The sequence below is a fragment of the Brassica oleracea genome, chromosome C1, assembly GCF_000695525.1.
Source record: "Brassica oleracea var. oleracea cultivar TO1000 chromosome C1, BOL, whole genome shotgun sequence".
Lineage (NCBI taxonomy): Eukaryota > Viridiplantae > Streptophyta > Magnoliopsida > Brassicales > Brassicaceae > Brassica > Brassica oleracea.
This window is the reverse complement of record NC_027748.1, coordinates 33,197,081-33,208,917: the sequence shown is the minus strand read 5'-3', so window position 1 is coordinate 33,208,917 and position 11,837 is coordinate 33,197,081. Positions and strand designations below refer to the sequence as shown.

At 39.6% G+C, this 11,837-nt stretch overlaps 1 protein-coding gene and 1 long non-coding RNA gene across 4 annotated transcripts; one reads left to right on the top strand and one right to left on the bottom strand.

Annotated features, from left to right (window-relative positions):
• Nucleotides 1–8: 8 nt before the first annotated feature.
• Nucleotides 9–1,516, top strand: LOC106314705. 3 transcript variants are annotated; one of them, XR_001264568.1, is made up of 3 exons: nt 9–147; nt 220–585; nt 682–1,516. It is a non-coding gene; the product is annotated as an uncharacterized LOC106314705 (long non-coding RNA). The 3 variants fall into 3 exon arrangements; XR_001264566.1 differs by having other exon boundaries at nt 9–425; nt 490–585; XR_001264567.1 differs by having other exon boundaries at nt 9–585; nt 682–762; nt 854–1,516.
• A 31-nt stretch (nt 1,517–1,547) lies between these two features.
• Nucleotides 1,548–4,863, bottom strand: LOC106314695 (the record flags this gene model as incomplete). The annotated part of the gene is given in 1 exon segment (XM_013752529.1): nt 1,548–4,863. A coding segment is annotated over 1 exon segment (1,296 nt). The 3' UTR covers nt 1,548–3,438.
• Nucleotides 4,864–11,837: the final 6,974 nt, after the last annotated feature.

Below are 11,837 nucleotides of genomic sequence, written 5' to 3'. Positions count from 1 at the left end.
GAACCAGAATTGGTGGCAGACCCGCCTTGCAAGAAGGAACAAGATGTTGTTCCACTAGAAGCAGTATACACCGGGGGTGTGGACAAAGAGGGTACAATGATATTTTTTGGGAGCGGGAGCAACACTTTCTACGTAACTGAAGATGAGGTATTGAATAACAAAGCCTTATGTGGGGAGGGAGTTGTAGCAAATGCTCACCCACTGTCATATGTTAAGCAGGATGATGATGTTGGTTCCTTAAGAGGAGATGACGGGGATGGTGGAGGGATTGGCACTGAAGTGGTAAGTTGATTGTTTTTAAGGTCATCGTTGGAGTGTTTTTTCGTTCTAATAATGGGTGTTTTATTGAGCAGGATTTTGGTGAACTAAATAAACTCGTGGGAGTTATTACAAGGGATGCTTTGATTACTTCCCCCGTTCAGAAGGTGAGTTTGGTTAGTTGGTGTGGGGTTTACTTTAAGATATGGATGTAAGTGCGATAACTTGTAGGTGTGTGAGGACCAAACATCGGGAAAGGAGCCTGAATCTAAGGAGAAGTCAGCTGCAGAAGAAAAGGGAGATGTGGGAGAAACGGAGGTTGAGAAGGTAAAAATATTTTGTTATGAATGTGTACATGTGTACGAATACGAATGGCGAACATTTGGTGGTTGATCTTCATCTGTTTGTTTACGTGTGATGAAGGTGACAATTCATCAGGAGAAGGATGAAGCCGTAGAGGAAGAAGCTGTTAAGGAGGGGCGCTTTAAGGAGAAGGAGGATGGTGTAAGTGAACTCAGGAAGAGGATATGTGTACAATATGGGGGAGTTGCACTTTTGTTGCGGTTGTTGAGTTTTTTTGGGCCATGCATTGCAGGGTGTTGAAGATGTTGGTGGGAGCGAGGGATTAGTAAATGTCGCTGATGAGGAGAAGGGAGATGTTGTGGGGACAACATGCGAGGTAAGCATCAGTACGATTGTGTTGTAAACTTTATAGGCTATACTAGTGCACAAAGTTTTTTAGGTTGCGTAAGGAACACAGTAAAATAATTGAAGGTGTGGTTAAGGTGTAGTAGTTGTACATGTGGATCATGTCTAATATGCGTACAGGTGTACATTGTTAGGTACATTGTTAGGTATGTGTTGTTGAGGTTATAACTGAAATGTGTTTCGGTGTTGCTATGTTGAGGTGGCTGCGGCTGATGGGGTTGAAGGTGGAAACGAGGATGAAAGTGCTGAGGATAAAATGTTGGCAAGAGAGGAAACTATGGTGGAGTTAAGTGATTCTTCTCCATGCCCTAGGAGTGAGAAGCATAAGCCAGTTGAGAAGGAAGCCGACTTGGCGGCCCTTTTGTTGGCTAAGGAACGATTTACGATGGATAAACTCGTTCCTGAGGTGGAGGATCCTGATTATGCTTTCTTTGAAAGTGTTTTGGTTCTGAATCCTAAAGTGTAAGTAACATATCCATCTGATTTGAAAGCGGGATGATGTTGCTAATTTTTAGGTGTCTTCTTGCAGGCTCCATCTTAATGCAGGGGGTTATAATCTGGAAAATCAGTTTTTTCTGGACTTGGCGGCTCCTCGGAAATGGGTGTCAACAGAGGTATAAAATCATTGTAGCTTTTGTTTATGTGAAATGTTTGGCAAATATGATTTTGTTGATTTGCTGCAGCATATGGAAGCATTGATAGATTACGTGGGGGTGAGACATGACGAAAGGCTGAGACAGAGGCGATGCATTTTCCTTAAGCCATGGTTTATAGCCCATCTGCAAGGGAAAGCGCGTTCTTTCAATGCTGCAAAGTTCAACAAAGGAAGGGTGGTTGGTGATGGCAGGCTGTCATCCTTCTTAACAAAGGAAGGAAAGAGATGGGGACACGTTGTACACTCCTATGATTTGGGATGGGAACCATTGGGTTGGGCTGTGCATTAGTTTGACTGATTGGAGGGTACTGGTGCTTGATCCTAACCCCAAACTGAAGGATATGGGAGCAGTGCGTGGTTTGTTGGATTCAGTAGCACAGATGCTTCCGTATTTGGTAGAGAAGGTATGTCCACCACCAGCGGAAGGGACGTACAATTATGAACCTTTTGCAGTGGAAAGAATGGGGGGGGAGGGAAGTTACGAGAATAGGCGGAGTAGTGATTGTGAGTCTGTTGCTATAAAGTTCATGGAGCTCCATGTTTTAGGAAACCCACACCCAAGGATGGATGGCTTGACGGATGATCTAGTGGACCTGATTAGGAAGCAGTTTGCGATGGACCTGTACAAGGACTGGGTTGTTCCTCTTTTACATAGGTGATGAGATGAACTGAAAAGCTTGGTTGGTTTTATTTTGTTGTTATTGGTTGGATGATATGGACGTGTAAGAGTACGTGTTGGATTTATATAATTATGTTGAATGTTGGATTTATATAATTTTGTTGGATTTGGGTTATTCTGTTGGTTTTGTTTGGAAGTGTATGTGGTCGTACAGGTGTGCTTTGACATTGATTGAACATGTGGATAAAGTGTCTAAACTAAAACCAATGTCGTTTGTAGTAGCAAGCAAATTAAGTTGTACAGATTGATTAAGTTTAGACAGGCTAAGATGTATCAACATATCAAATTGAGTCTACCAATGTGCCGTTTCATGGGTTGTACAGGTGGATTAAGTCTTGACAGGTGAAGATGCCAAGTGAAGATGGCAAGTGCTAGACATTTAGCAGAATTCCGGTTATCCGGATGGATAGTAGGGTAACTGGTACGTGTGTACACATCTAGTAGATATCCAGGTGGACATGTATTGAGTTAAGGAAAGTGCACATGGATAATAGGGTAACCAGTAGAGGTTTAGTCCCTGGATGAACAAAGTGGATAACGTGTAGGCAGGTAAAACTGATGCCCTTTGTACTAGCAATCTAATTGAGTTCTACAAAGTTCGTTGATGGTGAGACCGAGCACGCATGGACATGGTTTGTTGCTATGGCTTTTCATTGGTTGTACAGGTGGAGTAAGTTTAAAGCGATGCAGATTTTTAATATGAGGCAATTTAAATAGTAAAGCGATGCAGGTGGTGTACACATTTAATAGATATCCAGTTGGACATGAAATCGTGTTGAGGTGTAGACCTCAAATGAACTAAGTAATGCGCAGACTAGAAAAGAAGTAGTGAAAGTTGTAGCGAACGCAAAACAACCAATACATGTTCAATTGTTATTGCATCCCAAAAACTAAAACCACAAAAAGGATCCTCTTGGGGGGTGAATGTGCTATCCAAAAGGTAATTTCCGGTGGATATAGGATTCACCCCAGTCAGATGGGAATAATGCAGTTGGTTCTGTTGTGACCGGTACGGCCACATCGCCCACATTTGTTAGGAATAAGTTTTTTCTTCTTTGGGGGCTGCAAGACAAAGCGAAAGGGTATTATATGAGTGAAAGGCAAGGATTGATGCAATAGGAAGCATAGGAAAGAAAGATTACTGGGATCTCTCCTGTTGATGCAACGCGCTTATCTTTGGGGCGTCCAGATGGTCGGCGAGTCTGGGGGGGAGCATTGTGATCGAATCAGCTACTGGGTGATCTCCCAAGGGGGCCTCAGGGTATATGACTCCTGCATAGGTGTCGATCCATGATTGTGTCTTGTAGCAATCTCCAAACAGTTGGGCATAGGAGAGTCCAATGTAGTCCGCAGCTAACAGAGCATGGCCGCAAGGGATTTTGAGTTTCTGGAACACTTGGCAAGTACAGACTTTTGTTTCATGAGAGACAGTGTTTGCTTGACCGAACAGCCCCCTAACTTGATAGCTCCAATCGGTGATGTTTGCAATTTTGCTGCCTTTTGTGAGCCTAATATGTGTCTGCATCACCTTCTCGACCTCCGGTGTGACAAAACCGTGGCATTTAGCTGATTTTGTTCTTCTCGCAGAGAACCAACGAGTTAACATTCGCTGAATAAACATGAACAACTCGATGATAGGTGAAGGCCTAGACTTGGTAAGAGCATGGTTGAGCTGCTCAGCAATGTTGCTGGTGAGAAGGTTGTAACGATTGCCGGGGAAGTAAGTCCTAGACCATTTGGACGTACCAATGCCTTCAAGGTAAGTGGCGCAGGCTGCATTGGCTTGCCTGATCTTCCCAAAACAGAGATCGAAATCTTTGCGGCGGTAAGAGAATGCAGCCTCACAAACCATCTTTGCTAAGCCTTTGTTCTTGTATCGTGACACAACATTCCGCATCAAATGGACAATGCAAGCTCCGTGATGGGACATGGGGAAGACTTCTCGCAGGGCTTTTAGAATGGACGAATGGCGGTCAGAGATAATGGAGAGAGCAGTAGAGTCAGCAATTATCCTTTCAACCTTAGAAAGAAACCAGGTCCATGCGTGCTCGGTCTCACCATCAACAACCGCGAAAGCCAAAGGGAACACTTGAAAATTTGCGTCTTGACCTCTAGCAGTGAGTAGTACCCCCTTGTATTTGCCGGATAGATGAGTCCCATCAATAATGAGGACATGGCGTAGACAGCGGAACCCCTGAATAGATGCAGCAAAAGAGAGGAAGCGTGTGTTACCTTCAATATCCTGCTCAGTATCTATAGCAGTAACAGTACCGGGATTGGTAGCTTTGAGACGCTCAAAATAGGACTCAAGGTTTAGAAAAGAATCCTCCGCGTTCCCGACAGTATCATCAATAGCTTGTCCCTTTGCCCTGTGGCATTTCATACTGGAAGCAGAGATGCGGAGATCTTCCAAAAGAAGTTGCTGCAGCTGCATAGATTTAGGATCGTTGCTGGGTTCGCTGTAGCGGGAACGGTAAACATGTGCGATAACTTTTGAAGTGGCTTTTTTCCTGTAAAGGTTGCGGGTATCGATGGTGCAGCAGTGATTAAGCTGGGCCTTTTTAACGCATAGGGGTGTTGTACAGATGGGCCTTTAGATGGAATGTCCGAAGTTGTCCCGTGTACAACGGATTGGGTAGTACATGTGGAAAACTGTGAACGCCGGTTTCTTTAGGTTCAAACTTCGAATCGGAAGTGCTGGTCCCTTGAATGATGTGTGGAGCAGTTTTCGGTACATGGATGCCAGCTATGACTTCAGCTACATCAGAACCGCCAAGGTCTTTGTCGATCAAAGGGTCCCAGAAGTCGTGATCATAGCCACGAGGTTGGACATTTTCAAAGTCAGGAGGCAGTTCACTCTCTGAAACGTTCTCCTCTTCCTCTTCTTCGGTCTTCCAGCTGTCAGGAATGTTATCTGGGTCTTTGTTGAACATCTCTTCTAGTATCTCGTCACCACATGAAACAGTTTCGTCGATAACTGAAAAGCGAAAGTTCTTAGATGGGGCTGGTGTGCTGGTGTGCTTGGTAGGGATATCTTCGAGGAAATCAGCGTCAGGGAAAAGAGAGAAACAGGGAATTTTAGAGGCGGCTGTAGATGGTGGGGAGGGACAAGACAAAGGAGGGTGGGGGCTAGTAAAACGGTTGAAAAGGTAATGACTTTTTTGGATAGGTTGGTTTGGGGTGGTGAAGGGAAAAAGGTTGTCAGCTACTTGGCTCGCATTAGTTGGTTCGGGGTGTACTTTGAAAGTAACAAACAGATTCATTCCCTTGTGTGCTTCAAAATGGCGGTAGAAATACAATATAGACCCATCGTGTGTCAGCATGACCGGGGGGTTGAGATTCCGGTAGCGAGTTCTTTAGTGTTTGGCGGCCAATAACTCAGAGAGGCGGAGGGGAGAGCTTCAATGTTGGGGAAATACTCCTTCAACACATTTTTTTCCAGGTCAAGCAATGTCGTTGTGGGAGCGAGAGATACGATCCTTGACATGTGATGTTTGTCGATAGAAAATGTCCAACTGCCGTCGTCGGACATATTCCATTCGCCGGCGATAACCATAAAGTGGTCCGCCATGGAAGATACCTACAATGGAAGATAGGATCTTCAAATAAGTCAATTAGCAGTAAAAGAAAGAGTTAATCAAAGTTTTGTTAACTAACCGAGTTTTTTAGAGTGATAATCAGTGGCTGATGAACAATAAACCGAAGCAAAAAACGCACAAGTGGGAGGAAGAAGAGAGATAGAGGAGAGGTTAATCTGAGCCGTCCAGAAAAGAGCCCGCTCATCGAATGGTCCTGATTCAAGGCAGGTGAATGTCTTGTCCAGATCTGCTTTCCTAATAATTAATCTCAGCCGTTGACAATGTGAGGAAATGTGTGGCTGGGGAGAAAAGCCCGCCAATTGGATAACAAGTTAGTTGGGAAGGGGTTGGGAGCAAACGAAAAAGGAAGAAGCTAGTTGAGAAAGTGTGTTTGTAGTGGAAAGTGACCCACCATGTAAATAAAAAGTAGAAATGTGTCCTAGAGTATAAATTTTTCTAATATATTTGTGTCTGTGTCTTCTCTCAATGCTAGCAACACTGTTCTACATAAAGCCTGAACTTACAGTTAACTTCAATAGTGGACATCTGGGTAGTGATTACAAGAATAAAACTTGGTTATTATTTTCATTTTATTCTCCAACAATGAGAAAGCTTATTGAGCAGATTATGAGATCATGATGAAAAGGCTGCAGAACAAACTAATCGATACTATTAAAACTAAAGGGCCTTATTTTAGGTACCTTCTTCTTTTCAAAGTAATTACAATAAAATGCTACTGGCTATATTTAAACATATGTGTAGAACCTAAAATCTACACTAAGTATTTGATAGTGATCAGGAGTTTGATCTAGGGAAGACAAATGATGTAGGCAACGATATCTTTAGAACACAACGACGTAAACAGTTTCTAGTAGGTAAAAATGGATTTTATTGATGAATAAGATCGAATACAATGAGTTGAACTAGATCGAATGATACAAATGAGATCGGAAAAGAAAGGATCCAAGATTGGGATGAAAACAAAGTCGATGTATGTGTGTAGCTCTCTCTAGATTTTTCAACGTGTCCCTCTTCATGTCAGTTCTCCTTCCTTTATAGTAAGTCGACCTCGTGACCTTCGTAACTGCTCCGCGATCTTCGTCTCTTGTTCCGCGATCTTCGGGACTTCGATGGCTCCGCCTCGAGCTCGCACGCTTGCTATGGGCCTTAGTTCCTCACGGCCCATATCGTTGGTCGCAGTCCATTAATGTATTGACCGAAATTGGGTCCAACAATATGCTTTTAATTAAAATCAATATTTTTGTTGTTTCTTTTATTCAAACTGCAACGCATATATGACCTATCGGGAAGTGATTCGCGATAGCGTGCGAGTAAGGCCAAAGCATGGGAAAAGTTCGGGTGGTGATTGCAGGGTCAGTAAACAATGATTTCGAGCCTTCAGAAATTAACGGACCGACCGTCGGATAGGATGGGGCCCACGGGCCGAGAGAGCGGGCATGGGTGGCCCATTAGCTGTGGGCGGTCTGGGCATTATAAGTGGTATCAGAGCTGGTTAGCCATCTCAGTTCTGACCTGAGAGGCGTCTTGAGACCTGTCGTGGGAGCGCAACGAGGACGTTGCGTTCTTTGAGAGGGGGTGAATTGTAACATCCCGAGTTGTGATATGTGAAAAGGCTTAAGAAAATTGATTTGGCTACCTATGTCACCAAAGTTGACTTACCTTTTCCGGAGCACATCCTGAAAGAACTCCAGAGTTAAGCGTGCTTGAGCTGGAGTAGTAGAAGGATGGGTGACCTATCGGGAAGTGATTCGCGATAGCGTGCGAGTGAGGGCAAAGCATGGGAAAAAATCGGGTGGTGATTACAGGGTCAGTAAACAATGATTTCGAACCTTCAGAAATTAACGGACCGACCGTCGGATGAGATGGGGCTCACGGGCCGAGAGAGCGGGCGTGGGTGGCCCATCGGGGCATTATACACGCCTTATATAATCTAACAGTATTGATTTAGAATATCTTAAACACACAGCCCTTTATTTCCTATATATACAGCATATTATCCTCAGATCAAACACGCAGATTACAAAACAATTCTCATATAATGTCTTCTAAGAAAAAACTGGCGTACCTTGATGAGATTAGGCCATGGAAAACAACTTGGTTGTGAGAAGTGCAGAAAGAATGTGATAAATGTTTCCATACTTATATGTTTTGGAGGTGTTTCAATATATGTGTGTATGCTTATGCTTATTTTATGCTTTATGTGACCTTAATATTAGGTTTAAGCTTCATTTGATGGCTAAGGATGATACAGCTGAAGCAAAATTTATTCTACTTGATTGGGTTGCAACACTAGTTATAGGAGTAAAAGCAGAAAAAATCTTAATGGCTCTTTCGATGAGGTATTTATCTAAGCGGTCACATATTTACTCTTAAATATGATTCTTAATTTTTTTAACCATGTACATTTTTCCATTCTATTGAAAATTTCATATAGAAAATTTCATATAGGTTGAAGATCTTGAGTTGTTGCCTGAGTGTATTAAGGAGATTGTTAGGAAGACTTTTAAATTTGGTATTACAGCCTAAAAGGTGGTGATACCAAGTTTAAGGTTCTAAAAGTCTGGTCAGTTTACAACACGCTCATGGTTGATTTCCAATATGAAACAATGTTTGGAAAGGGAACCATAGCAATCTCAGGATCTGAGGTATTTTAATAGTTTTGACCATGACGTACTCTTATTTTTACTTCTTCATATTTTAAGATTTTCAAATATGTGATTAAAATATTTTTTGTATTTATCTATTATCTAGGGGTCTCTTTTAACTTACAGTGATGAAAGCTCTGGCAAGATGACAACTCCTTCTAAGAGATCATGTGGTGACATTGTAGACCATCCGGACACCACATCAACTTCAAAGGTTCGCCCTGTGAAAAGAATCAAGGTTGATAAGATGATCAATGACGAGCTGAGCATAAAAAAGAATACTAAAGCAGGAGAATCAGTGTCTGGAGTTATTATGTTATGGAGATTTTTTATCATTTTATCTTTTTCTAATAAGTGTTCTCCCAACACAATGTTTTAGATGTTGGTTAATCATGTTTGGTCTATTAAAACGTTTCATTGGATGTGTGTTCTAATAAAATAATCATTTTATTTAGAAACTTGAAACAAGGAATCAAAATATACTCCTGAAACAAATCAGAGAAGAAAAGTTCATTAAACAATAATCAAACTATATCGAAAAGAGGTGAGAGCCATGTACTGAATAACAAACAATATATCACTTAGAAAATTTAAGACTGAAGATCCTTTTATAGTTTCCAATTATCTTAATCTAATAAACTAAACAATAACAGTACATGACAGAAGTCTTAAATGTAGATATCAATATTCAATACAATCACAGGAATATTAAAATAAACAAACAAAGAGACATTGAGTGTTAGCAATCACAACAAACCAATCATGAAGTTCACATATCATTTTTTTTTTGGCTCGGAAAGGGTTATTGTTTAGTTCACATATCATTTTTTAATCACACATGTAGCCAAAACAAATGAAAACTAATTGTTATTGATCTTAAACATAAATATATTGCAATTTAGTAAAGATTCCAACATCCAATAATCAAACACTTGAATACATACACTAATATATTTAATCAACATGGCTGATTAAATAATAGATCATATAAGGTACGAAACATTGTGTCCTCAAGTATGTATAGATACAAATTTTCAAACCATTGTCAGTAAAATCAAAAAGAGATCAGATACCAAAATATAAATATAAACGGAAATATATTAAAGCATAAAACTTTAAAAGATGCGAGAAAACTTGAAGACTTATCTTTACAACAAGAAGTTTCAGGTGATGTGTAAGCAATGTTACTCCTGGTCTTTGATCCACAAGGTTTCAACGTCTTAACACATCGGGTGACATGAAACATATTCTGAAAATTTAAAACACTTAAGATTTTGATTTTTTTTATTGTTTAAGCAGACTGGCTGAACAAACTTTCTAATAAGGCTATTGACCTGAAGAGATTGATGTTTCTGGACCCTTTAGCTCCAGATCTTTGTTTTGTATTGAGATATGACTTTTCAGACAGAGTCAACCTCGGATGAAGCAGATCATTCATCAGGATTCGACATGCAAAGTAGATAAGAAAAACTAGATTCTTAGATCATAAGTAGCTGTTTCGATGAGCCTATAATATATTTATCAACAAAAAATTGATTATTGGAGATATACCTTTAACGATCTGTGTTGATGGAGCAAGTTTCATCAGATCTGCGTTTAAAGATTTTGATATAGGGATGAACGTTTTTTTCAAAAGAAAATAATTGTGGAATGTCAAAAAGACAGCTTACCTTTTGTCTTTTGGTATTAACGTGTTTTGGGTTTAACCAATATTGATAATATTTCAAGATGATTTATAAGCTCAACTTACATGAATTATAAGCCCAACATGAATTAATGTTGGACTTTTTTTTTGAAACCACTTTTATAATTGGAAACAAATTTTACTTTCCTTAGTAAAATAAATAGAATCATGGAGACCAAAATTAAATGTAATAAATTGGAAGTTTTTTTTATAATTGTAAACAATTTTTATAATTTACATTTACTTTACTGTCCAAATTAAAAACACATGTAGAAATATCTTTACTTATTTAAAAAAAATTAAAACATTAAAGTAATAATTTTCTTACAAAATATATCATTCAAAATATTTTTAATCAGTTATGAGTCAAATGCAAGATAAGTTTCTAAAAAAAATTTTAATCTACGACATATAAATTGAAAACCGATAACCAAACTAAAACATAACCAAACATAAAATATAAAAGTAAAGACGAAACAATGAACATATATATTAGATCAATTTCTATATTTGTAGAACATGACAAATTAAAACTTAATTGGAACTAAACTGAGAAACGACTCAACGTACAAATATCCAAAACTAACCATGTCAAAGAATCTGAGCTCAAATCCATACATAATCGAACGATTTTGATCTCTTTAACCTAAAAACCTAAAACCAGAAACGAAATTTAACCGAACAGAAACAAAAATTTATGGCAAAAATAATCTCGCGCTTTCAAAGCGCGGGTGAAAATCTAATTATACATTATATAAGTCCTTTTGTAGTGGGCTGGAGAGTTAAGGCCTTCGTAACATGAAAGTGAACGGAGAGGCAGATGTCTCCTTGAAGACATTGACAATGACACAGACAGAGACGGCATTCTCTTGAAAGAAGGTCTCTTGTCGAGGCTCCTCATATTTCTTTTCGCCTGTATCGCCTTCAAAGCTGGTCCTGCTCTCTCCTGTATAGCTTTAATTAAGACAACGAAGAAGAGAAGCCTGTAACACATAAGGATTGCTGCAACCGCAGCTAAGTCCCACCATTTTGAATGTGCAAGCACCTTCACTCTAAATACCTTGTTTATCACTTCTTCTCCTGTCAGTTTTGGCTCACCCGGGAATAGAGGCTCGAACTCTAACCCGAGAAAGTCGTTCTTGTATTCTCCCTTTAGCATTCCAAATTTTCTTGTTAGAATAAATTTTACTATTATTGAAAAAAAATTTAATATATATATAAATATTGTCCAATTCTAATTAATATAAAGTTTTTGGAGAAGAAGTCTTCAAAAAGTTAAATTGGCAAGGGCTTTAGTCAAAACCGAATAATATCATACTAATAATGGTGTTGGATATCTGTAAGCCTCTGGTCTAGCAATGCATCTGGTTCATAATAACATTTCTATTATTTAAAAGCCCTAAGATTCAATATTTTGGATAACCCGAAAAATGTTTCTATGTTCTTGAGTCCGTAGAAGTTCATATATTTAGTTTCTCTAAGAAGAGACTATATGTAGTTAGTTTCTCTAAGAAGAGACTATATATCTTCTGTCATGGCCCAAACCCATTCAAACCCCCAAACCCATATTTTGAGTCAAAAGAAAAACCCTAAAGAAGGGCATTTTAGT